At 27.5% G+C, this 27,315-nt stretch overlaps 1 protein-coding gene across 10 annotated transcripts in view; it reads left to right on the top strand.

The window, feature by feature from the left end:
• Positions 1-27,315, top strand: part of lilli (lilliputian) — a 508,119-nt gene that overhangs the window by 307,219 nt on the left and 173,585 nt on the right. The window contains exon 2 of one of the 10 annotated variants that reach the window (XM_067045207.1): positions 1,999-2,038. The exons of the other annotated variants lie outside the window; for them this stretch is intronic. Within the exon in view, the coding sequence (XP_066901308.1) occupies positions 2,010-2,038 (29 nt within the window). The 5' untranslated portion in view covers positions 1,999-2,009. The remainder of the gene's footprint in view (positions 1-1,998; positions 2,039-27,315) is intronic. 10 annotated transcript variants of the gene reach the window in all.

Below are 27,315 nucleotides of genomic sequence, written 5' to 3'. Positions count from 1 at the left end.
ATTATATATACCTTATAAATACAATATCGAAACAAAAATAATTCGAAAATACTAAAAATAAAAGTATAATTATAGATAGGTTTTAATTTATTGAAGTTTTATTTATACCATTCATTATTTTTTGATGGATTATTTCATTATATTTTTTTATAACTTGGTTCTTTCTTACCCCGAAGCTGCTGCAACTTTCAGGTTCGTTCAATAGATTGAAGGATGCATAGAGTTAAGGACGGTATAAAAAAAAATTTTGTAATATATTTTGAGGTTGGGGCCCCAATGAATTAAAATTAAGCAGTATCTTTACATTTTCTTTCTCCGCCTTAAATTGTTGATATACACATTCGGATACATGTATACTTATAATTGCTGATATTACTTAAATTTTTTGATCATTTATTTGGAATTTATAAAAAAATTACACAGTGAACAGATTAACCATGAAAGATAAAATTATGGAGTATACCATTTCTTAACCTATGATTGATTTAAAAATCAGTTGTCAGTTTTGCGATTATGGAATTCTCTAAATATATGAGCGAGCTATATCCCTACCTCGCTGGCCTTGGCAATAACTCCAAGGAGACTCACCTCTCAACATTTAGAACATTACAGTAACATTTCAAAAAAACAATAACAATAAAAATGTAATGAAACAAATACACTGCATTACAATCATATCTCTTGCATACGATATTTCATAAAAGTAGTCTAAAATCATTGGCCTGTATAATATAACATTGCATTAAAACGAAAGAATATAATAAAAATAAATAATATACAAATGTAAGCAAAAATAAATAAGAAATTATTAGCGTTGATGATCAGCGATGGTTTACACAATGAAACAAAAACAAACAAATAACAAAATAAGAAAATAGAATTTGATAAACTACTTTGGCATATACATTTTATATATATAGTTATTTCATGTAACTTTAATGTTCCTGGATTATTAAAGGTGAATCAAATCTAAACATTATTTCTATCAAAATGAATTCACGAAATGTTGATGATTTCTTGTTCGGAAAAGAATGTGGGGGAACTATATTTCGTGAACTATTGAACATAAAGAGATACACTCGTATAAGGGGTCTAATATTAGGAAATTTATACACCACTAAAAACAATAAAATTTCTTTTCGTACCGTAGTTGTTGAGGACTGCTCGAAAAATGAGCGAAACTTATTAAGTTTTTCTATATGATGTTTCAAATTAAGTTTAAGTTCAATTAATTCAATTTTTATTTCTGATTATGTTGAATAGTTAACCAAGATTCTATAGTCGTATCTTGATTGAATATTTTCATTTCGGTTCTTTACGCTAATGAAGGATTTTCTTTAATTATTTATATAGTTATTTTGTGTATATTGTTCTGTTTTCGTTAATACTATTTATTATATTTTATTTAATTGAAAAATAATTATTTAACATGTGTGTGTTTATATATATCAGTTATCCTTTTTATATAATATATAAAGTATATCGTAAGGAAAAGTGTTGCGGTCTTGCAAAATTTTGAATTCAAATTTTCGACATAAATATACATTTTGAGGTCCCCTGAGTTCAAATTACCTAGTCTCGCAAAATGGTCTGTGTTAATGAATGATCAATTAAAATTATTCAAAAAAATAACTTAATTTCTTATGTTTTTATTATATTGTCAGCATCAAAGTTCCAATTGCGAATTGTTGAGGTACTAATTTATAAATTCTTATTGTATTAATTGATTAAAGAAAATCAAATGAAAAATAACCTTTCTTGAAATGTTATATGGAATATGCCATGATGTATTATTTTAATAGCTTCTTAACCCATTATTATTTTTTTTTTAATTTCTTTTTCTTTAATAAGTGCATATGTAATGTATCCCTTTTCCATTTTTTATCTCCTGCCTTGCAAGGCTCAAAATAGTGTTAATATTATTTTCTTTAATTAAACTTATTTTGTTTTCTATACTTATATTCTTATTTATTTATCTTTCTTTCCTTTTTTTTACAGGTAAGTGGCTTATGGAACCAAATCCTTTTCAATATGACCGGTAAGATCACTTGAAATGTATTTAATTATTTTATAAATACTTACTGTTGGTATTTCAATTACTGCTGCTACTTATATATCAAATTCTAAGAAGTAGAGATATTGACCTCAATAATTTCGTTATACTTTAAATAATTTTCAATAAATGACATGAAAATGAGAATTTCTAAAAGTATTTAGCTTAAATAGTTCAAGGGACTGCTGTTTTTTTTTCTTAGCAATATGCTAAATAAATCTGTATTCAATGCAATAAGTGTATATTCAATTTAATCATTAATATATAATATATAGATGTTAAAGTTTGTGCTCTAGTTTTATCTATTCCCGACTTTTGTTTTATTTTCTTAGCTCAAATTAATGTAAAAATGACCAAAAAAATAAATTGGAAATGCCCACTTTTAACTGACTATGAGGTAAATTTGGAATAAAATAATCTTTAATTTATTTTATTTTATTGGAAAATAAAGATTGACGTATGGATATATAACTAGATAATAAATGAATTATTACCTACTGGAGTTCCATATTTTCTACACTAGTTAAAATTTTGATCAGAATCCTACATCGAAAAAGTTAGGAATAAAAAAGTCAATAATAATTTAATATCATGAATGCTTAGAATTAAATTAACAAAACCTATTTTTTGTTGTTTAGAGTTAATAACATGTAATGTGGGTCATTCGTGTTTCGTCTATTGTAAATTTACATATCGCTTAACTTTGGTGTATATATTCGGAGTGGAATATCAAAAAACATTTTAATTGAATTAATATTGAAAAACAAATAAAAAAAGTTCTGATATAAAATTTTCTGATATCTTGATCGCGACATGTATTATTTTAATTTAAATTAATTTATGATTTATATGGTTAAATTTTATTTTACTATTTATAATTAAGTTATTTTTAATAATAAAAGAAATGAAAAAATAGTCCAAAATATAAGTTTTAATAAATTGGTATTATGCCTGACCTAATTGTGAGGGTTGAATAATATAGTTGTTGATAACTATTAATAATAGTGCTAAGATAAACTTATACAAAATATGCAATTAAACATAAAATATGGCAAATTAATTAATAAACTGGATTCCCCTATTGATATGTTGTTCCATAGGTTAATTTTAACTATGATATTATATCAGACCTGGGCAGAATAGCCTGCAAATTTAATAATTGATGTAAGGCTGTGGAATTATGTCTTAAGTAACGCTAATGTATAATTAATAATATTTTTAAATTATTAGTAATAACGTATAATTAAAGCTGTAATAGATTTACCCTGATGATGGAAACGTTGGACATTTGAAGTTATCTGTTAAAGCATGTTGGAATTTTATAGATGTAATTATTTTAATTGAGTTATAAGAAATTAAAGTTCAAACGTGCTTTTTTTGAATTTTAATTTATTACAAAATAATTATATTGTAATAAAATAAAAAAGAATGTTACCGATTTAAACCAATAATTCAATAATAAAAATCAAAAGTTTATCATTGCACCGCAGAAACCAATTTTCATTTATTTTTATTTCTATGCTATTAGCTCACTGCATTATAAAGTTTTTTATTTTGTCAATATAAAAATTAATCACTAATATCATAAACAAATATTTATTTTTAAATATATTTAAATGATCTTTTTACCTAAATTATTTTATTTTTATATTTCTTTATAGATTTATTTATATTATAACACAAAAAGTACTCTTTTAAGATTTTACTTTTTTATTTATTATTATTATAATATTTGTACATTTATTAGTTTAATATTAAAACAGTAATAATTATGATGCTTTCTTTGTACTTGGATGAATGATTTATTGATCTTTTATTACTTATACTAGTTTAGTGCATAAACGTGTTACGTTAATGTCACTGGAGTTAAATATTTTTTAGTCAAAATGTAGTTGAAGAATTATTAAAATGAGCGTAAAACTAGAAATATTATTTGATAATTTTTTTATTGAAAGCCTTAAATTAACGTTATTAATAAACAAAAAAAAAAAAATCTGTACCTCTGCATCCCATGAAGGGTCCGGGGTGCATAATTTTGGAAGTACTGTTACGCAACGGTTGTGCAAGGAGGTGATTTGGTCATATGTCAGATTCATGCTCGACTGCCAGATTTTCTCTCGAGGGGCTACTTAAGTAAGGGCTCTCCTTTTTGAGGCTGGGTAACTTCGGGGGCTTTTGAACCCACAGATAACAGAATAAGTTATCGTCTGTTACAGCCGGATTCAAACCTGGGTCCTTACGTGTTACCACTGAGCCACCCCGCTTCCCTATAAATATCCACTTTAATTTATTTTCTGTCATTCACATATCTAATGAATATTATCCGACTCACTCTTCTATATCTCTGTTAGACTAGACTTATGTGCTATATATAAATCTGAGATATCTTATTTAATCTATGTAAATAAAAATGATGTCAAACGTTTCATTTAAAAGGGTGTTCTTGGAGGTTTTTTTTTTTTTCTGAAGTTTCCTGTGGGAAGATTTTATTTATGACTTGTGACAGGAAACTTCCTAATGATCAGAATTTCTTTCAGGACTCGTAGCCTACTTTTGAAGCAGATCAATCAATCTCAAACATAACAGACTTTTCCAACCCAAACAGATAAAGCTTTGTTACTTATTGCGTAAACACCTTTTTGAGTTCATATTGCTGGCTTATATCGAGCACTTTTTTCCTTATCGGAAGGTGTGGTTAATGAAGTATGAAGATACATTTTATAACAGTCCTCCTTTGAAAAGATATCGCTGGTTAAGCGAGTGGGCCGGAGTTTAAACCGGAGAGAGTAAAAGAAAAATCTTCAATATTAATATTAATTCAAATGGCAGGCAAAAATTAAAATACAATTTAAATTTTAAAAAAAATCTTTAGATACTTGACTTTATTCAAGTATACTAATAATCTAGAAGATGTAGTAAAAAAATAAATTATTTTCTTCCGTTTTACCGAACAAACATTAGTGTTTTCTGTTTAGTAAATTATTTATCTTTTCTTTTACTGCCAGTAAATCCAGAGAGCCGGTTTAGTGGGTATTCTACTGTACTATTTTTCGTTCTTCTTCCTAGGAATTTTTTTATGAACTTTCTGTAATTGTGATCTATAAAAAGGAAAAAAAAAACACTAAAATATTCGCTATAATAGAAATAGATGAAATTTGCAACACGAATACATTAAATTTGGGTCCGTCGCTACGTTCTCAAATATTAATAATTTTTTAAAGTCCAAACTTGTATTTTTCACTATTTCACTATATTCACTCGATATACATACCATATCAAAAAATTACTGGCCACCCTTAAGTTTTATTCCACGACCATAGGCTGAAAGATGTAATCAATTTATCCTTTCCAAGTTTTATGAAAAATTTATTTATCAATAAATTACTAAAATATTAGCAAAACGTGAATAAAATTTATGAGGTTCTTTGCGCACATCGTCTACACAATAGGTGTGAGATTGAACACTTTTTAGATGTGTATTTTATGTATACAACTTATTTATAAAATATTAGTGCTACCTGACTTTTTGCAAGGTAAAACACAACTTAAATTTAAATTTTAGGTTTAGGCACCGTATCGCCGGAATCAATAGTCAGAAAACGAAATTTTATGTATGAAAGTTGTAGTAAATTTAGTTCTGTAAGTTTTATACGAAACATTTTTCCTATATTTGCCAAAAACGAATTTATATACAAAAAATTTTAAATGTTTGAGTCCACTTATCACAGTAAGTGGGAGATCGAAAACTGTTTACAATATACTTTATATTATTATACTTATACTTTATATATTTATATATATATAGACACACACATAGAATATATCAAACAGTTTGTAAGGTAAAACAACTCAACTCTAAACAAATGATGAATTAATACGTACACATTAACTCAATATTTTCATTATCCGTAACTACTCAAGTAATTAATTGCTACCATCAAAATTACTGTTTCCCAAAACTCCCTTATAGCTACAGATTGTATAAAAGACAAAACTTTAAAATAATATCGACTTTTCAACAAAGGCTCTCAATTCAGCAACTAAAACGGTAGCATGTCATTTTAGTTTTTATTTATAATAAATATTTTCAGTGGGCACCTGCATTCCCCCCACAATTTTGTTTTCGACACAATAACGAATACCACAATGGCAAGAGCCCACGTGGAAAGTCAGCGCCAGGTGGGAAGACTGCCTGAACAAAGATACGGTGGGCTCAATTCGGCTGATGGGAAACAATAAGAGAAGGTGGACGAAGCTGGTTCCAAGCAAAAAAATAACCGAATGATCTGTAAAGCATACTTGGAAAATTATAGATATTATAATTACAGTACATTTTACAGAATATTTAGCAGAAACAGTTAAACAAAATTAAATTATTGTAGATCGCTACGAATCAGGTTTTTAAATATATTGCTACATTACTTGTATTGTGGCACATCTGATAAATAAAATAAAATATTTTGTATTTGACATATTCAATAGATTGAATTTACAGACTTTGGTATGGCAACCGGTGCTGACTGTTTTGGGAGAGTTCATAGAGGGATCATAGTAGAGAAAGAAAACCCTGTCTTTGGTACTATCTTTGAAACACGTCCATTTCAAAGTAAAACTTAAACTTTTTTTTCAGATGTGCTATTCAAGCAAATTAGCGATATAAAAGTAAAAATATACCAGTGGGCATATGTTTAATAATTTTTGTAAACAGCTTTGAACAAGTTTATAAATGGAAGGTTTTTAAATATATGTTTAATTAGTCCAAAATTTCACTCTCGACTGTGAGTTTTACAACTAAACGTTGGAAAACATATTTTTCGTTCTTAAACATGTAGTGTCCACTGCGCTAACTATTATTATTATTATTAGCACAACAAACCGTGGAGATCCAAGTCCTCTTGCAATGTACTTTGGAAATATACATCGCGCGTTTTATGACGTAGTTTTCATAAGGTGGGTTCGTCATTCCCACGCCTATTTTTTGTGAGTGCCACCCATTGGGTAACGAGCCTTAAAAATTCCCGGGGGGAGGGGAGAAGCTGTGAGTGAGTATTGTATAATTATGTGCTTGATAAAATCCCGGATTGGGCTGGCGACTCGAACTCGCACCCTTCGGGTTGGCAGACAGGCGCAGTACCTCGCTTACCCCCTGCGCTAACAGTCCTCAAAATTTGTAACCAAAGATTTTACTACTGAAGGCTATATTATATAATTTTATCCCTAAAGATTGTATTTTTCAATTATGAAAAGGTAATAATAATTTCACAACATAAAAAATGAAGTTTTTGATTGACGCTAGTAGTAGGGGCACTGGTGCTGTACTGTAAAAGTACGGCTAGTAGTGGTAAGGGTACTAGAAGTATGGGTTCTAGTAGTGTAGGTAGTAGTACGGGTACTAGAAGTATGGGTTCTAGTAGTGTAGGTAGTAGTACGGGTACTAGGAGCACGGGTCCAAATTTCATATTACTCTTCTTTTTCATACTGTATGAATTATGTAAAATCCGTTGATGAAAAAAAATATCACGTAAAAAAATGTTTGTAGTTGCGGGAAAAATCGCCAAAACTAGTGATAATACTTTAGTAGCTAACAAAAAATGCAATTAATTAGTATCCAACTTTAGTCTCAAAACAGTCCAATTTTTCGGCCAATTCGGCTATCCTCAAGGCTAATATAATAAATAACAAGTTTTATTATACATACATTTTTAACAAACAACATATTGCTGATAATCTTGCATACCTTAATATAAATTTACACCTCACATCGAATTATTTAATAACATTTTGCAGGTTATTTTGCCTAGGTCATTAATTTCAGTATAATCATGCAATGAAACAATGGCTCGCAGTTATTTTATATTTAAGGTATGCTAAATTATTAGTAATAATGTTGTTTGTTAGTATTTTTAAAAATGAATTCATAATAAAAGCTGTTATTTATTATATTATCCTTGAAGATGGCAGAATTGGCCGAAACGTTGGACTTTTAAAGAAATAAAAAAAGACTGTTTTGAGACTAAACTTGGATACTAATTAATTTATTTAAACAATAAAAAAAACATTCTCAAAAAGATAAAAGATTATACATATAAAAAAATTAAATGTTCAGTCAACAAAGTTAACTTTTCCCTATAAAAAAATATTGATTTGACCCAGCTAATGATGTGTTATTCGGCACATTGACTCAGGAACAATAACAAAGAAAACTGATTTTTTTTCTCAATTCTCTTGATGAATAATACTTGATCCGTTGGTTCATTCTCCCCTATTCTGAATCTACTTTAATATCATAGCTCTGAATAATATCGTTGCATATTAAACCCTTTCAACTCATTGATTAATTTTCAAGCGTTCTATAAAATAACTTACGTTTTATGAAATTCATATTACTCCTGACTTTAAGATCGATTTTTTAAAATATATTTAAAGGTTTTTAAACAAATATAAAATTGGAACAATGTATTTATAGTTAGAAGTAATACAGAAGCGACGTATGAATCATTCTGTTTATGAAGAGTAGGAAACGTATTTATAAATATTTGTTAGTGGGTTGTATTTGTGTGGACTAAAAGTGAGTCGGTTTTCTGAAATTAGTCTAATTTAATTTCATCTTTTCCTCCTTCATTAATGCAGACAAATTCATGTTTTTAGTAGTATCATCTAATAATTTATATAATTAAACTAACACAGTCCAATGATATTTTTCTGATTTCAAAGGACTGGATTATAATGAACGTTATCCATCTAATTAAAGAATATTAAACTTTTATTTTTATTAATTTATTTTTTTTTTGTTTTTTAAAAAAGATTATCAATAAAATTTAAAGATTTCAGTTACCGTTTGCATGATAAACATAATCTAGCTTTTTTTTTTTAATTAGATATATACACTCATTCTTTTGTGTATTTTATATAATTAATAAACTAGCATTATAAAATTATACATTTGAATTGAAATAAAATAAATTTGGAATAACAAATCATATGGCATTAGGGTTGTTCTGGGGTCCTAATCCATCCCATAATACCTAAAAAAAGCCTTATCTACTGGCTCTGGCTCTCAGCAATGAAACATTCTTTTATTGCAAATTTTAATTTTAAATTCTATTCAAATGAGTCCACATGCGATTAAACTGCTTTATTGTTTCGTATAATTACAAAATAAAGGAATTAAATGTTAATTTCAATTATTTTTGTGTTCTATCCTCGGATATGAAGCATTTTGGTTGCGTCTGGACTGGTTTTCGTAACATGTAGAATTCTAAGACTGAAAAATTTGAAATAAAAAAAATCTGCAATACTTGTGAGACAGTGCCATTAATTGAGAACTTTTTGCAGGTATCGAGGCATAAATAACAGTATTAGAGATCTTTTAATTTCCTTAATTATTTTTTAAATATCCGCGGCCGAGACCTCTGTACCTTTCAGGAATAGAAAGACAATAACACTTGTTCAAACAGAATTGTGCTTACAGATAATTTACATCTGTTGCAGTGAGGTTATAACCCATTACCAAAATCCTTTGCCTTTCTTCTAAACTTCATTATTTATTATTTCAAATATTAAAATTATAAACATATGAAAGTATTATGTTAAAATAATTTTGATTAATATAAAAAATATCTTATATAATATCTACTCAATAATTGTTCTTTCAGTGTATATACCTTAAAGTATATACGTAGGAAATCATTTATTTGTAGTCATGCTTCCGATATAATTTTTTTGCTTTTTTTTTCATTTTAAAAAAAAAATAATCTTTAATATAATATAGGGGGTATACTTATTTATTCCTTTATAAAATAAATAGTTATATATTAATACATTAAAGTTAATGTGATTTTTGCCACTGTATTTCATTGGCCACTGCTTTCTGATGTGGAATATATGGTTATGACTTAATCTTTCACTTTTTTTTAGATTTCCATAATAAGATTCGTTCAACAGAATATCCCAACCCTGCCATTCATTGTAGTAAATGCAAAAATTAAAAAAAAAAGGTATAATGAAGATTAACAGAAAAATGTCAAAGTGCTATGATATAAACAAAATCAAAATTTACAATTAATTATTAGATGTTTAAAAATTAATTTATTTATAAATATAATATCTAAATATTCATTAAAAACGGCATTTTGTATCATAATTTTGTTTGTCAATAAAATTAATTATGCAAACCTTTTAGATTAATTTATGCATATATAAAATATTAAAGTTGGAATTTTTAATTGTTCCGATAACTTATTATTTCAGCTAGTGCTCACTAGAATGATTTGCATGAATATCGTGTGTAAAAAAAAAAAAAAAAGATGGAATATTAAAAAAATGAATCATAAATATTTTCTACACGAAATCAATACAGGTGGCAGTCCTTGACGACACGCATGCAAAGTGTTTATATTAGCTCCCAGCCTGTTACTAATACATAAGGCAAGGATCGGCTCATTATCGATTATTAGGACTTACATAACTTTCATAATCATATAAAAATTTGGTGCGTTGCGAGCCTCACACAACTCGTACTCATCATCCTACATACGACCCAAAATATTGTGTGGATTGGTGAGATCTAGTAGGAATCTTTTTTTATGATTTTCAAAAAAAAATATTCTAAATTATGAACAAATCATTTTTATTTGCTGCCATAAGATTTCTATCTTTTAGTATATTGAAGTGGGAGAGACCGAGATAAATTTTTTACCTGTAAAGAATACGACAGTTTAACAAAGTCGTACTGAAATCGGGAATTATCGGGTGTTCTCGGTCCGTCCGAATCGAGTGCCTCTGTATTTCGATTGTTCTGTAGTTATTAATATTTTTTTTTTAAATTGTTTTGTATTTGTCCGTTTTTAATTATTGCTAACAATGAGAACTGTTTATATTTTTAAAATAAACAAAATTGAAGATACTTTTAGGGTAAGATTATTAAAAAATCTTCATTTAAATCCTCACACTATTTTAATGAGAATCTAACTATTCTAATATCTAAATTTTAATGACACCTAACTGGAATTAAAAGCCATTTTATTCTTTACTAACATGGTGACATTAATCAAAATCGTTAAAGTCGTAGAAATGTCAAAAATAGATTTATAATAAATAGAATTTCCATAATTCCATAATTTCCTTCTTTTTTATTTTTAATTTTCTTTCACGTCCCAGACTTTATATCCGTCTTAAATATTTAATTTCAGTTTCTTGCGATTTATTGTTTTTGAGCTAGGCTGTTCACAGACAGACACACAGACCATTTTGCGAGACTATGCTTTTTGGACTCGGGAAACTCAAAGTATGCACAAGTATTTACGTCGAAATCTAGAATTAGAAATTTTTCATGATTGCATTACTTTCCCTCACTATATATTCCATATAGAAGGAAGTAGTAGTAAACATTTTGCATCATTGTATTTTTTTTCTCCGAAATAAATACTTACAATTACTTACTTGAGGTGGATAGAAAGTAAGTTAGGATTTCGGTCTGTCCTGAAAGCGTTAGTGTACCCAATGCTCGCGATTCTTTTAATACAGTGTAACTTCTCTTAATGGAAACCCTTCATAAAGGACAATTTTATTTAAGTCCAGGCCAACAAGGTTCATGTTTAATGCATTTGAACCCCTCTATTACAGAACCCCTCCACTCCGGGCGCTGCCAGTTTTATTCCCCATCAGTTCTTTTTTATTTCTCTATAACGGACAAAAGAGATACTATTCACATGATACCGTTTTTTGCTGAATGTATTACAGCATTAACGAAAAATATATCAAATGAAAAGCATTCATAACGTATTTTATATATGTATGTTGTTATCTAATTACAAATTAATTCTAATTTCAAATCAGTTAAAAAAAAAAGAAAGTTATTCAGAAATTATATTTCATATTAAAATAAACCAAGAGGGCTGCTAGATTATTTTGTTTTGATTGTTTTATTCTGGATTTCCTCTACATTTTACCAAAAACTTTGTCCACTTGTTCTATAAGGGGTAGTATTCACAGGACTAAGCGACATTAAACTATTGTGTAGAAGCATTTAAGTATCTATAAAAAAATATATGTATTTCCTTTCTCAACATTTATTGTGCTGTTATATTTTTGGCAGAAACAAAATTTATATTCGCTAATTCCACCTCGAGAAATACTAAAATACAAATATTTATAAAAACAGAAAAATAAAAATTTATTGTTTGAAATCTTCGATATCTAGTGTGGTAGTTGAAAGCTTTTAAATTTTTTTAAAATAATTTTTTATATGATGATTGCTGAATGCTGGATATTACTTTTCGTTGCAAAAAAAAAAAATATGAGTTGAATTTTGGTTTAATAAATTTAAAGATCCTGTAGAAAAAATAATTAAAACCATCTTATTGTATTTTGACTTTTGAAGTGTAATTTTGGTCTGTTGATGCAGAGTTTCCTCAACAGAACAGTTGTGTTGACAGAGATTACCTTGAGTAATGCAGCAACATTTCAGTCGAACATTTTCCTTTTATTGAGTCTTGAGTTCAAGGTCTCGTGGAGAATAATTAGAATCTGAAATGAGTAATCCGTTTCGATTGTAGAAAAAATGACAGATCAACTATACATCTGTTTAAAAAAAAAATCAGATCTAGAGGTATAAACGGTATTAATAAAAACACTATTGATGTGATATAAAATATAAACAAAACATTATAAAATGAATAAAAGTCTGTCTATCAACTAAAAAAAAATTGTACTCGTTCAACCTGTTCAGATCAACCTTGAAAATATTCATACTTTCAACTACATTAATCGACTCGCTTATTCCACATATACGTTACTAACGGAACATTCTGTTCCGTGCCCTATACATTCCACACATAGTATAAATATAAATAAGCATACTTAGAATTAAAATTAAAAAGTATGATAACTAATAAAAACGAAACTTAGGTAAAATAAAAATAAAAAATGTTTAAGTAAATCCTTTAAAAACAAATATAAGTTATAAGAAATAATTAAACATTTTTTTAAAAATTTAGCGGTAAGTTATGTTTACTAAAACATTGAATCAATATATAACTTTTTAGATCTGGCAACGAATTTTGTTATTTTCTATCCTAATTTTTTATCATTAATGAGATTGTATTAATTTTGATTTGTTTTTAGTTCCGCATCCATATTGGACATCTGTTCGGAGTAAAGTAATGCTTTAATTATAAATTATTATTATCAATTAAAAAATATTATTAGTTATAAATTATCATATCTTAAAATATAATTTTACAGGCTCACATCAACTGTTTAAGTCCAATATATCTTACCAAAGTCTAATATATTTTAGATAAAATTTAACTTATGAATCAACGCATCAATAAGGGAATCATGTTTATTTATTTATTAATTTGCTTTATATTTGACTACCCATTTCATTTAAATTTAACAACTTTTAATTATAAATTATCTTAGCGCTATTATTACTTCTTATCAACAAGTGTATCATTAACCTTCCTCACAATCAAGTCAGGCTTATTACAACTTATATTTTGGACTGTTTTAATATTTCTCTTATTATTATAAATCCTATTTCATTTAATCATAAATATTAAACTTAAATTTAACCATATAAATTATAAATTAATTATAACTTAATATTTCTGCATAATTTTGGTTTAAATTTAAAATTATAATTACTATTTGCTGATATATGAATGGCCATGATTCTTTTTAAAATAGTATTTTCTTCATGCAAAATTATTGTATTTTCAAAATCAAAATTAAGTTTATTATTGGATGCATGCTGTACCAGTGCTGTGTTATTTGAATTCCTCTCCTTATTTATATATCATTGCTATGCTGATACAAAATAAAGAAATAGAATGAGAAGAAGAGTGAGAAAATAGTCCAAAAAATTAGTTGTAATAAATTGATAATAAGACTGAACTGTTCTGGAGGAAGATTAAATAATATTGGTGTTGATACATAGTGATTATAATGCCAAGATAATTTGTAACTGACAGTTTTTAAATATAAATGAAATAGGTAATTAAAGATACAGCAAATCAATTAGTAATTAAACATGATTCCCTGATTTATACATTGTTTTATTGGTTAATTTTTATTTAAAATATACTAGACCTGGGCAGAATAGCATACTAATTTACTAACAGTTGATTTAAGACTGTAATATTATAAATTATAGTTTAGGTATGCTAATTTATAATTAATAATGTTTAAAAAAATATTTATAATAATTCATAATGAAATCTGTAATTTAACAGATTGTCCCTGATGATGGCCTGGTGGTCGTAACCTGGTACATTTGAAGTTATTTTTTAAGAGTGATACAAATTTTTACTACTAAAATGGCTTAAATAATAGTAAAAAATGATACGAAATATGATCTTTAATCCTCTATCATGGATTATAGCGAAACTAAAAGAGCTTTTCTCTTAAATAATTATGTTTCTAAACAAAATGTATTCTACCTATGAGAAGTAATACGAAGTAAACTGATATAAAATTACTAAGTTTCATAAAAAAATATATGCGAATTTTAATTTGACCATTAGAACTATATTTTAAAAAATATAAAAGACATTGAGGTAAATATAGTGAACAAAATACAGCGGCAAACAATATGTAGTATTGTCATATTCCAACAATTGTCATGGTAAACCAATAAGATGATATTCTGTAATATTTAAAATATATTAAACAATTGTCATGGTAAACCAATAAGATGATATTCTGTAATATTTAAAATATATTAAAATTTTTACTAACGAATTTCGAATATCTTATATTGAAATATTCAATTAAAACAAACAAAAAAAGGTTTTAAGTCCTAAAAAAAGGAGGGATCAATTCGGAGTGGATGATAAGGTCATCCCGCACAATATATAGATAAAAAAGATTAAAATATAAAAGATGATATCACATATGCTTAATAAAACAAATATTTTTTTCTCTAGAACAGACACCAGAAACACAAATGCATTGTTATCTCACAGCGCTAAGCCTGGCTGCAAGAAAAGACTAAGAGTAAGAAAAGAAATGAACTAAGGGATAGAGATTTAAGATAACAATTAAATAATAATAAATTCCTAAATAATTCTTTAAATTAAATTTATATATATATAAAGTGTCAAGATAAACTTTAAAATTTTATTTATCTTAGTATAAAAAAAAGGAATGGTCGAATCTTTGTCCACAATAAACTTTTGAATTACTGGACCGACTTACGTTCTGTTTTTTTCAAAATGTTATCCTTGGACCTTGGGAAGGTCTAAAGATACTAAAATCACCGAATTTTTGGATAGAAAATAAGTTATGAACAAAATTAAACGTTATATTAAATAAATCAAAAGGTATCCTCGTTTAGTCTAAACACTCTTTATTATGTCAATAGTCCAACGTTTCGGCCAATTCGGCCATCTCCAAAGACAATCTTCAAATAGATCTTCAAGCTACATTATTTTTTAAAACTTTTAATTTTCGATTAATCTACACTATCACTATCAAATAAATAATTAATGACTTGGGCAGAATAGCCAGCAAAACATTTTTAAATTTTGATGTGAGATGTGAATTTATATTTGAAGATTGTTCTTGAGAATGGCCGAATTGGCCGAAACGTAGGACTATTGATATAATAAAGAGTATTAAGACTAAACAAGGATACAATTTGATTTATTTAATAAATAAATACCAGTCTCAAGAAATTGAATAAATTATATTTAAAATCAAACTTATTTGGTTTGTAGCACGGAAAGTTGAGTTTTTTTTTACGGTTTTGTTTTTTACTAATAAATCCGTCTCTTTTCGAAGAATAAGAAAACAATACTACTCATTCCATTAAACGATGTTATACTCAAAAAATAGACTACTACAGTAGGTCTACAATTTTTTTTTAGGAAAAAACAAATCATATTCGTTTTTAGCGTGATCTCAAACTGCTAAAAACTATTTTTCAAGGAAATTAAAAATTGGAAATGTTTCACCTTAATTTATTTGGAGAATTTTTTTTTCTTCCGTTGACTACCCTATCGTTCGTAACTCCTCTACATTTGATCCAATTGCTACGTTAATAGAACCGTTAGGAAACCGATTGTCTGCTCTTTTAACCTACATTAAGACAATTTAAGGGCGAAATATGGCTTTAAAATAAAGAAAGACAAATTTAAACGTTTTATTTTGTGTCTCCGGTCCTACTGTGTTCAATTAGATACGGATCGCGCCCTTTGGCGTAGTTTATTGAGTTCTAAACCACGGCCACGTTGGCTGTAGATTAGTTTGGTAGTGGCGAAAATTTTGAGCTTTAAAATTTTATTTTCTGATGTTTTCGAAAATTCGTATTTATGGGTTTCTTGAGGTGCTAAAAACTAATATCAACTATGTTTCACTCCTAAAAAATCTTTTACCATACTTCCATAGGTCAGTTGGCTTGACAAACAGTTACTTTTTCGATCCTTATCGCATATGTTGGTTTAATTATAATAATAAAGTATAGATAAATGATTAATTCTAACTGAATAAAATAATTTATAACAGACTATTAATTGTGTTCGTTTAATCCATGTACATCCTCAAATATAGCAATGCCGGGTCAGCTAGTTTTATATATACTATTGATTTTTTGACTTCGTAATTTAGGATTTATTCAGGCTAATTGACAAAATGTCGCCAAATTTTACCGTATAGATTGCTGTTCCATTAAAAAAATGTAACGAAAAATAAATTATACATGATAAATTTGGACAAGGTATAAAATCCTTAGTGAATTTCATTTGTAATGAAAATTTCGAAATTATCGTTAAAACAATATTTGCTGTTTCCAATTTTATTATCTTCTGAAGGCGATCGAAAAGATTGGAGCCTTCACAATTCGAATCATGTAATATGTTCTATACATTCATTAGGTGAGAGAAACGCACACTTTTATATCTATATACATTTTCACATTTCGTAATAAAAATATTGTTTGAATTATTATTGTGAAACTTCTTTAAATATAACATTGTTTACAATAATTAAACACTGAAACTAACGTCAGTGGATTTAGACAATTCTTATTTTTTTTTTCGCTATAAATACATTAATCACTGTAAATGCATATAAATGTATTGATGAAAAATATTTATTTACATTGTAAATTGTGGGTGTTTGATAATCCTTGAGTGGGTAACCGCAATGCGGGTAGGATTCTCAGGTCGTCAATGAATTTATCTTCAATTAGTTAAGAAGCAATTGGTTAATGCACGAACAATATTTGTAATTAAAATCATTATATTTCTTATTAATTGTTTTGACAAGTTTATGTAAATCTACAAGTTACTTATTTCTTTACCACTAACTGTTCACTTTTCTTCATTAGATTTGTTTCTAATTTTTAAATAATACATATAATATAAAACTGAGTAACTTTGGTTAACCTATTAAAAGTTCATATGATCGTTTATTATTTTAAATTTAGCATGAAAATCTGTTTTTTAAATAGTCCTTATTTTTAATATTAAGTTGGTTTTACTCCTAAATAAATTGGAAAGAATGTTTCTCCGGCAGAAAATATTTGATTCTTAATTTTTGTAGATTTTATATAACGAACAAATTAGTAAAACGTGTGTTTAAATAGTCTGATTTTTATGGTTTTTGTTTTGGAAAAATAAATGTTTCAAAATTATACTGTTTCCTAAGGATTATAAATTTATATATAAATATAAAAATCTGGAGTAGGTTATTAATAAAATGAAATTACATATCTTTGAGCTGAATGCTGGTAATTGAAATGGATTTGTAATTATGTGTTCGGAACCGAATTTTCCCAATATTCACTCTTGTTACCAATCACTTACTGAAAAGTTATCAGGAATAATCGATGAAACCTTTGGACACCACTGGTATGCCTGAGTAGAAAATAATAATAAGAAATTTGGAAATTTAAGAATTAAAGTCTTTAAATTTACTTTCACAATCGTTTCCTGGTGCTGGCATAGGTTGGAAGGAAATAATCAGATGTGTGGGTCTATATTACTTTATTTTTTCCCAACTTTTTTATGTCGAATTATAAAATTCAGGATATGATTTTAAAAAAAAATAATAACAAATAAAATTACATAACTTTCAGCAGAATACATTGGTTCTTTAAAAAAAAAAAAACTGAATACATTGTCTTAAATTAAAAGTAGAAAGTAATCCATGTAAATAAAATCTCCATTACGGCTTAGTTGAGGAAATGCCAACGTTTTTTTAAAGTTGATAAAAACTTTTGTTCAGAAACATTGTAACTTATTTTTTTATCATGCACTCTTTGTATATTTTATCTTACATTATCGTACATTTTAGTAGTTTATCTTCAAATTCTAGTTACGATTGAAAAAATTCTTTCTAGCCCGCTAGAAGATTATTGAATAAAGATTATGATTATGTACACGGCGGCATTTTGTCTATAAACAACTTGCGTTTGAGTAACGTGGAAATACTCTACTGTCACGTATTTACGGCTGCTATAAAATAGAAAGGCGTGGGTGGTTCTATTTTGAGACCAGAGCTTAAATGGCCTTATTTTTACCATGGGCTAAAAATGAATGCAGGAGTTATAGGTGACGCTTTTATCCCGAAAAGTCAATTGCTTTGTTTTTTTTTAATCTTATATAATTATTATTATACCATTATTAAAATTGATTATTTTTTTAAAGTATTAATTATTTATATAAATTTACTTCAATTTTTATGATCTCTGAAGTAAAAGAGTTCGGACTCATAATTAGAACGTATCTATATTTTACTGTAATATTAATAATTTTTAATCTTCATTCATAGTTTTGCTTCCATCCATAATATTTAATTAAATTCATAGGTATCAAATTATTACTAAGCGATGTTTTATACTTCTAAAGATTTGTTGTTATAAAATTTGAATTAATTTTTCATGGATAGAGAATAGGATGTTTTAAAAATACATCACTTATTTTAGATGCGTATATTAACCGAATAAAACCTGTAAATGTATTAATACAAATTGTAAAAGGAGAGTTTGAATTCAAGTTAAAAACAATAACACTGAATGTTTTATATAACAAGCTCATGAAAAACTTTTTCATAGGCACCCAAAACCACTGGTTAATACTATTCTAAGAACATTGGTCACTTATGTTTACTTGTTCATTATTTTTTAAAGGTTGAACAACCCCAAAAATTGTATGCAAAATTAAATTAGTGTTATTTGAAAGTCTTTTCGATGATTCGAATTTCAGTCGAGGTTTGGTGGAATTTGAAGCTAATTTGAATCTTAAAAACTAGGTGGTTCAGTGCACGTTGATCTAATAATTTAAATCTTACTGTTTTCCGAACTTTTCTTTTTATATTGAATACAACACGTTTTGAGCTCCATAATTAGATAATATTTCATGGTCAGTGAAAGAAATGTTTAACCTCGAATGGAAGACTCTTCGTCCGTCAAGGACGTTGTATCCACTCCTTAAAAAGTAGACGGAGCACTTTAATGAGATTATATTTATCTTTTAAATAGAATTTTGGTCCATACTTTTTCAAATAAATTCGTCAATTTATTCGTAATCTCCTACGATTTTATAATGATAAATATAAAATTGTTTAATTGCTGTTTGTTAAAAAAAATAATTTGTTTTAGAGGCGTATGTTAAAAGAGTACTAAGAAGCGTTTTTTTTTTTTTTGTTTTTTTTTAATGGTTGTCTTGGTTTTTCTTAAAAGTAGACAACTTAATGTTTTTGCCATTTCAGAATAACATTTATAGGCACCCAAGAAATCTTTTATGTACTTTTGGGCTGTTTGTGTCGTCCACTTTATATGGTAGATAAACAAAACTTTTAACATTTTTATACGTGTATACCAAATGTGTTGGTGGGTTCTGGTGGCCATAGAGAAATAAACAGCTGAGTAATTACTCAGTCAAAGACTAAGAAAATTGAGTAGTTAACCTGAACTCCCAAGCGTTGTTCAGGGTTCTCTAAAGTTAAACACTAATTATTGATGAAATTAAAAGGATAATATGAAGCTTTAACTTTTTAGATATTTTAGTTTAGAGATAATTTGTAGTTATTTTTATCACAGTTTAATGATCAAGAGCAATATACCTTAACATAATTTTAATGTAAACAATAAAAAAATGAATTTAATAATAATTGTTTAACTCGATCAAGTTATTCCGTCCGGTTATTTCTTTATTATTAGCTTATAATATATTTTAATCTCTGAGAGTGAGAGATAAAGCCGCTTCTCCCATAAATATTTAAATTTGACCACATTCATTATTTTATTTATGAGGCCCTTTGGGATATTCAACTTTTAATGTTTTAGATTGGTTGATTTAACAGTTTCCTGCAGATGTTGGTAACGACTTTTTTCTTTTTCAAAAAGTCAATTCATCTTATCATCTACTGAACATCTTTAGCCGCTTACATTTCGCAAACATATTCATTTTCTCTCTTTTCTGAGTGATAGTACGATATTTGGGCAATTATTTATAATCATTATATATTTTATAGCCAAATAAATGAACTCAATATAAATGTTCAATTTTTGAAAAGACATAATTACACGTATAGTTTATAGCTTGTTTTTATTTTTCTTCTACTTAACAATTTTCATTAAAAAATTAAATTTATGAATATTATTAATTTAAATAAGTATTCGACAAGAGATGTACTTTTATAGACGAATTTCCAAAATTTGTGACTATCATCTTCGGAGGTTTCCGAGCAAGCTCACTCCAAAAAAAGAGTATGGACCCTATAATCACTTAAGCGAAGGTTTGTCGAGTTTACCTCCAGTAGGGATACATAGATCCGAATCAGCCAGAGGATACTGAGCTATGATTCATGGATCTTAACTGATTAGTCATTCTCTTTGAACCCTAGTACAGTTTGATATCAATATTGATTGCTGCTGAAAAGTTTGGATTACAGAAAGTATTTGGAAGAATGGTGTAAAAAAAAATTCAAAATATGAATACAAGAAACATTTTTTATTTATTTAATTTTTTTTAAAATATTTTATTGGAAATTTGACAGTTTGAAGTTTAAAATTAAAAAAAATGTTTTATTTTACATCCCCCGTAATGCTAAGTGATGATTTAATATGTTAAAACTATAAAATTGTTCATTCATAAATGAAATAAAGTATAAATAAAAAATACTCTTTTTGAGGATTTATCTAAAACGTAATAAAAGAAAATGAGTTCACCAAAAACATTTGTACTATACATTTTTCTACTATTAATTAAAATAGTTTTACTGAGTCAAATGATTTATACAATAGTTATTATATATTTCTAGGTCAGACAAATCCGTTATGAATAGTCCATAGGTATTAGATTACCCGATATCAAAACTGTAAAAATTTCCATTTTCGATTTTTACAATAATTACGTTAACTTGATTTTTTAAGGCCCGTTAAAGATCGGGAGGTTTTCTTTACATATGTGCACTTTTATTTGAAAAATGTTATCGCTTGCTGAGTTTTCTAAAAAAAAAAAAAAAAAGTAACTTTTTTTACGCCATTTTTTTTACGGATTATTGGAGTTTTTGGAGTACTGAAGTTCAGAATTACCGGGATAACAATTTATTAAGTACATAAAAAGTCCACTGCCGAATAGACTCCAAACGTTTAGAGGGAAACTAGTGTTTTCAGTGAGTAAAATAATGCTTGATCTCGGAATAAATAAGAGCGAACCTTCTAGTCCAATTAAAAGAGGACAAGAAACCTGATCTCGTTAATTTGCCCATGTGAAACTATTTTCTTAAAAAAACAGATAGTTTTCGAGATATAATTGAAAAAATTGAATTTTTGCCAATAAAACCAGGTTCTTTTAAAGATATCTGTCACCGAACCTCAGAATCCTGTTCAATAATCCAAAAAGAGAAAAAAAAAATCTTTAAAATTTGAGGGTTGAAGTTTTCGTTAGGTCTCCTTAACTAAATCTAATCTCACTAATCTTGGTCTTTAGTCGTTACAAGTCCAGAGTTTTAACAAATTGCCTTGGGAATCCCCGTGTTTTTGGTCCAGAGAAAGACCTACTTGGGAAATAAAGTGTAGGTATCCAATCCTCTGTAACGGCGCTCTTCCTTCAAGAAGTAAAATGAAACCGGACAGAACTGCGAGGGTCATCTTAATGTAATTGGTGTCCGCTTCTTTCTTTAGAATTCCCTCAACCCTTTTGAGATAGTATTTATCTCAATTCGGCTGATTCTGCTGGTCATCTTGGTTTTCAACTTGGTGCTATTTAAAATTATCCATGCATGTAAAGTGTATGTTAATTCTTTACAGGTATCATTTGAATATCAACCGAGACTAGATGCCATTCCCATTCATAGGCAGTACTTTAGTATGTTAAAAATCTAATTTCCGTTAAACGTGTAAAATTTAGCCTTTCAATTGATAATTTTTCTCTATGTACTAAAAATCCCTCGGGTTAGAATCCGTTAATTTTTTATAACTAATAAACTAGTTTATATATATTTTCCGGTGTAAGCAAAATCTATAAATGTCCCTCTGAATGAAAGCGAAGAAGCTAGAAATGAATTCTGAATACCGTAACACTATCTGGCATAGTGGTGTAACTCCCAACTTCCCAAGTAACTGCACAGATCGTTGGAGAAAATTATCCATCTTTTGATATAACAAGGGGAGTATCTGTAATTTATTTTTATTAAAATACTATATATAAATATGAGAAGGGGTGCGGTCAGCAAAAATAAACAAATAATCAAAACTTATTTATTTGTGCCGACGGTTCGACCTTCATCGGTGTTGGAAAACAGTGAGATGACAACCTTAATTAAGAGACCATAAAAATAAAATAATAGCAGACAAAGTTGGAAATATACATGACAATAAATTAATATGTTAGTTGATTTATACTAATAGAGTATATTATATTATATTTTATTTTATCTTCTATTAGTAGAAATCAACTATTATCTACTTAATTTACTGTCATATATTTCAAATTTTATTTATTATTATTTTTTATAGTCTCTGAATTAAGGTTGTTGTCTCGTTTTTTTTCAGCCCTGATGATGGCCTGAAATTCAGGTCGAAACCTTTTGCGAATTTTAGCTGTCCATAGAAGAAGATGGTCGTCTCCTCATACTTAAAAAACGATATCGACATGGCTTTCCCTCCAAAACATAAGTTCTTTAGGACGAACCAAGGGAAATATAAAAACCTTAAAGTATAATTGCTTTTGGTCTAATAAATTGTTAAAAATTGTTAAATTGTCATAGCACATAAGTTCTTATAACTTCATTTATAGTTAAATACAACATACTTGAATTAAAACGGATAATTTTTAACACATGATGCGACGAAGATATTGTTTAGTATTATTCTATAATTTCCCACTACTGTCCTACTAATTGTTTTTTATCTCGAAACAATCTTTAATGGAGTTACACCACTTTGCCTTTAAACCACTCATTTACAGGGTCTCCTTTTTCTTTTTTTTTATTTGTGTATGTGAGGGGTGTATTTATAACCGTTTTGAATATATATTTAAACCCTCATTAGTTATAAAAGTCCTTCCTCAACCCAATAAATTTTATCGAACAACATCGCCGCGAAACCTGTCCGTTGGGCGACGTAGCCGATGGTGTTTGAAGACTACAGTATTCTTTGCGCCCTCTGACTTTATAAATGCACACGATACTTAGCAGACGAAATCAATAGCAATGGGGGCAGGCTCCCCGCCTGGTTTTGCGGGGCTTCAACCTGTATTCATATTTAACAAAGAAAACTTACATTTATTATTTTATTTCTTAAATGTTCATCAGCTTTATTTAAATTTAATACTTGTTTAATGTCATGGGATCTTCTTCAATGGTTTAATTTTTGCTGTATTATGAAAATAATTTACAAGTGATTAGTAAATTAATTCTTTTTATTTATTTAATATTAAATTCTAGCCATAAATACCAGAAAACAATTATTTTCTATACATAAAAATAAAAAATTTGTTTTGGTTTGGTAAAAAAAAAAAAAATAACCACTCATACCACATTCCTCAACTTGCCTATGACTTACAATATTCAAGTCCAGTAAAGGTTACTTGGTCGCTTGTTCCTGGATTTCTTTCTTAAGTTTAGCTTTGAAAACAAATTAACTATCTTTCAAATAAGCATCTAGAATTTCCAGGAGATTTAAAGAGAAGCTGAAAAACAAATAAAAATACAAAACTTTTCATGTTAACTTCTGAGAAATATATTAAAACACAAGTACTAAGTTCAAAATCTTTGCTCGTACTAATCCGATTTAGACGATCTATTTTTTTTTTTTTTTTTAATAGAATTTAATTCATTCTTTGAGTAAAACTTTTTGGTCATAAACGCCGTTTATTACTAAAAAAAAATATCGGTCTACCTTTTTAAAAAAAAAAAATAGTGGTATAATCAGATGGCGTTTATGGCATCTACAATAAAAATAAAAAATTTTACAGGAAAAATAATAATTTGATAACTTTTTTTTTAAATAGTTACTTATAAATTTTTATGAAATATGTAAAAATTTTCGAGATTAATATTCGTTCCTTTATCTATATTAATATATAAATTATATAGGATATTATTAATTTAATCATATACAAGATACGTCCTCTAAAAGCTGTAAACATAAATGAAGTATGTAAAGAAAGGAAGAAACATTAATCACGAAATACCTAAGAGATTTAAATAAGTAATCTTACATCGTTGAAAACATATATGTATTATTTCTCTAAATCTAAGTACTTGAACAGTCCTTAGGTAAACCTTGTCATAATTACAACTACACCATGTATATATATGTATATATATATATACATATCATAAATCTTATAACTACACTATATAAATGTAGTTTAATTTATAGGTTTAAAAGAACATCATTTTTATTGGAATATATATTTTTTGTGACATAAGAGATAGTCAAGCTCTAGTAAAGTAATTTTTTTTTTATTATATCATATATCATAAAGATGTGGGAGGATACATTATAGGTAGATGATAAATCATAGATGGTTTAGTGATTTACTCATTATATATAATTAGGTTTGTAGATAATTAACTCTCTATATTGAAATTAAAACATAATTATCGATTAGTAAATAAATATGTTAGTCATAAAAGCAGCTGACAGCCGTGCTGTGATATTTGCCATTATTTGACCGACGGTTTGCTTATTTAATTTTCGGTTGATACAAGAGCATTATTTGCTCCCCGGCAGCCTTTCACAAAAAATATTTGTTTATACAACACTTGCCTGTTTTAATTTCTCCCTATAACCTTTCCCACTTGATCCAATTTTAAATATTTTCCGATTCCAATATGCTGGCGATCGTATTGTGATTATTAAATTCAGATTAATACCCCAAAATCAGTCAAGTCGGATAAACTTTTCAATAATCTGAAATCCATCATAGCCTACTAATTTATAAACACATTAAAATTAATTTATAAACACATTAAAATTAATTTATAAACACTTATTCTGCATATTTTTGTTTAGCTGCATTACTAATAAACTTCTGCTGAATTTATGTTTAACTCAATTAAAAATTAGTTCGAACAAACTCAGCTGTAGTGTGCGGGTCAATTGGGGTAATGTCCACTTTAAAAGTTAGAATTTAAATTTCCAAGGTTTGTTGGCTCCATTTATACTGGTATGAATTTAAAAACCTGTTGTAGTGTTTTTTTTTTTCTTTTACACCATCACCTCTATAAAGGTAGCATTGCCCAACCACCTTTTTCGAAATGTTGGAAAAACCAGGAATGATGAGAAATAAACTAAAATTGACTTTTTCATTAGTATTTAGTTGTAAACCAAATTTCAGACTACATTCATAATAATAAGTGCAAGAGTCTTCTGTTTCTACACCATCTTAATAAGAGTTTGATAGGGATTCGCGCTTCTCTAGGTTTTGGTACATATAGAAATAAAAAGTAATTATTTCTTCGCAGTGTTTTAGGTTTAGGTTTTATTTATTTAAAAAAGATTCAACATAAGTATATACATGGATGTGGGTACGTATATGTAACTATTTAATATGGTTTTCTTGATTTTCAACATTGTTGGTAAGTATCTGTTCAAAGTGCTAAATGTATCTTCAATGACGAAACTTTAGAGAGGTTTTCGGTGCCAAAGAGTCTAAATAATTAAACTAATTAAAATAATTAAACGTTTAAACATTATTCGCAGGAAGGCGCGTCCGCTGGAGTAGGATAGCCTTTAGGAGAGGTTACGTCACAATATTTTTTTGACTAGGGGTACTCTCTGTCATAAATATCAGAGAGATGATACACAGATGTCGAAAGTTTGAGAAACATTCCATTAGAGAGTCAGGAGAAATGGTTGGTCAACAGTTTTCCTATTCTATATTTATATAAAGAATTATTTATGTATAAAGGAAATATAAATTCTGGAAAGTTTTTGTGGAGCAACACCGGTTTGATTCTATGTGATATTGTGGATAGTTAACACCAAATATTACCACGTTTTATTTTAATTTTTAAAAATGTGTTTCCATCAATAAAAGCAATAGGAACTTTGAATTTTTTTTTTTAAATGATAGAAAGTTTTTAAGTATAATATAAAATTTACAAATATTAAAATCATGAAAGCTGTTAAAAACTAGCTTTTAAATGTTTTTCAATATAATTAATTTCCAAAAACAAATATATCAATGTGATGTTTAGCCCTCCATTTATATGGGTTTAAAGCAATTGGGACATGATTTAGAAATTATGAAATAATTACATAACATTATTCTTTAATTTTTTTTAATACAGTTATTTTTAAGCTTATTTTGTAGAGAACTGATAAAATTAGGGCCCCTATTCATTGTTAATTAATGTTTTTTAGAGCCTATCAAAAGTTATAAACCCATATACCCCTTACGTTTCAACAGAAAAGACGACAGAGTACTCCTAAGACGGCAAAAATCCATACATAGCATTCCTTTGAGTATATTATATTATACTTTACCTTTGTGCATCAAACTATTAAGCAAAAAAAATCAATCGAATAAAATCTGAAAAATTCTCTAAACGTATCGCAATTATCAGAAGAAGTGAAAAAAAAATAATGCAATAAAAATAGTAGTTGATGCTTGTGCGTTCTCAATCTACTTCTCTACTTCTTCAGTAGCTTAGCCTGTTGCTTCCCTGCTCTAGCTTATTAAGTTCAGACTTTGAAAAGAATTTTATAATCCCTTTTCTGCGTCATTTCACTCTTCAACATCACTATATAGTTAATAAATTTATATATATACTCTCTCTCTCTCTCTCTCTCTCTCTCT

The sequence above is a fragment of the Halyomorpha halys genome, unplaced genomic scaffold (genome assembly GCF_000696795.3).
Source record: "Halyomorpha halys isolate HHAL.00 unplaced genomic scaffold, Hhal_1.1 Scaffold644.1, whole genome shotgun sequence".
Lineage (NCBI taxonomy): Eukaryota > Metazoa > Arthropoda > Insecta > Hemiptera > Pentatomidae > Halyomorpha > Halyomorpha halys.
The sequence above is the reverse complement of the archived record's forward strand: the minus strand, read 5'-3'. Positions and strand labels throughout refer to the sequence as shown.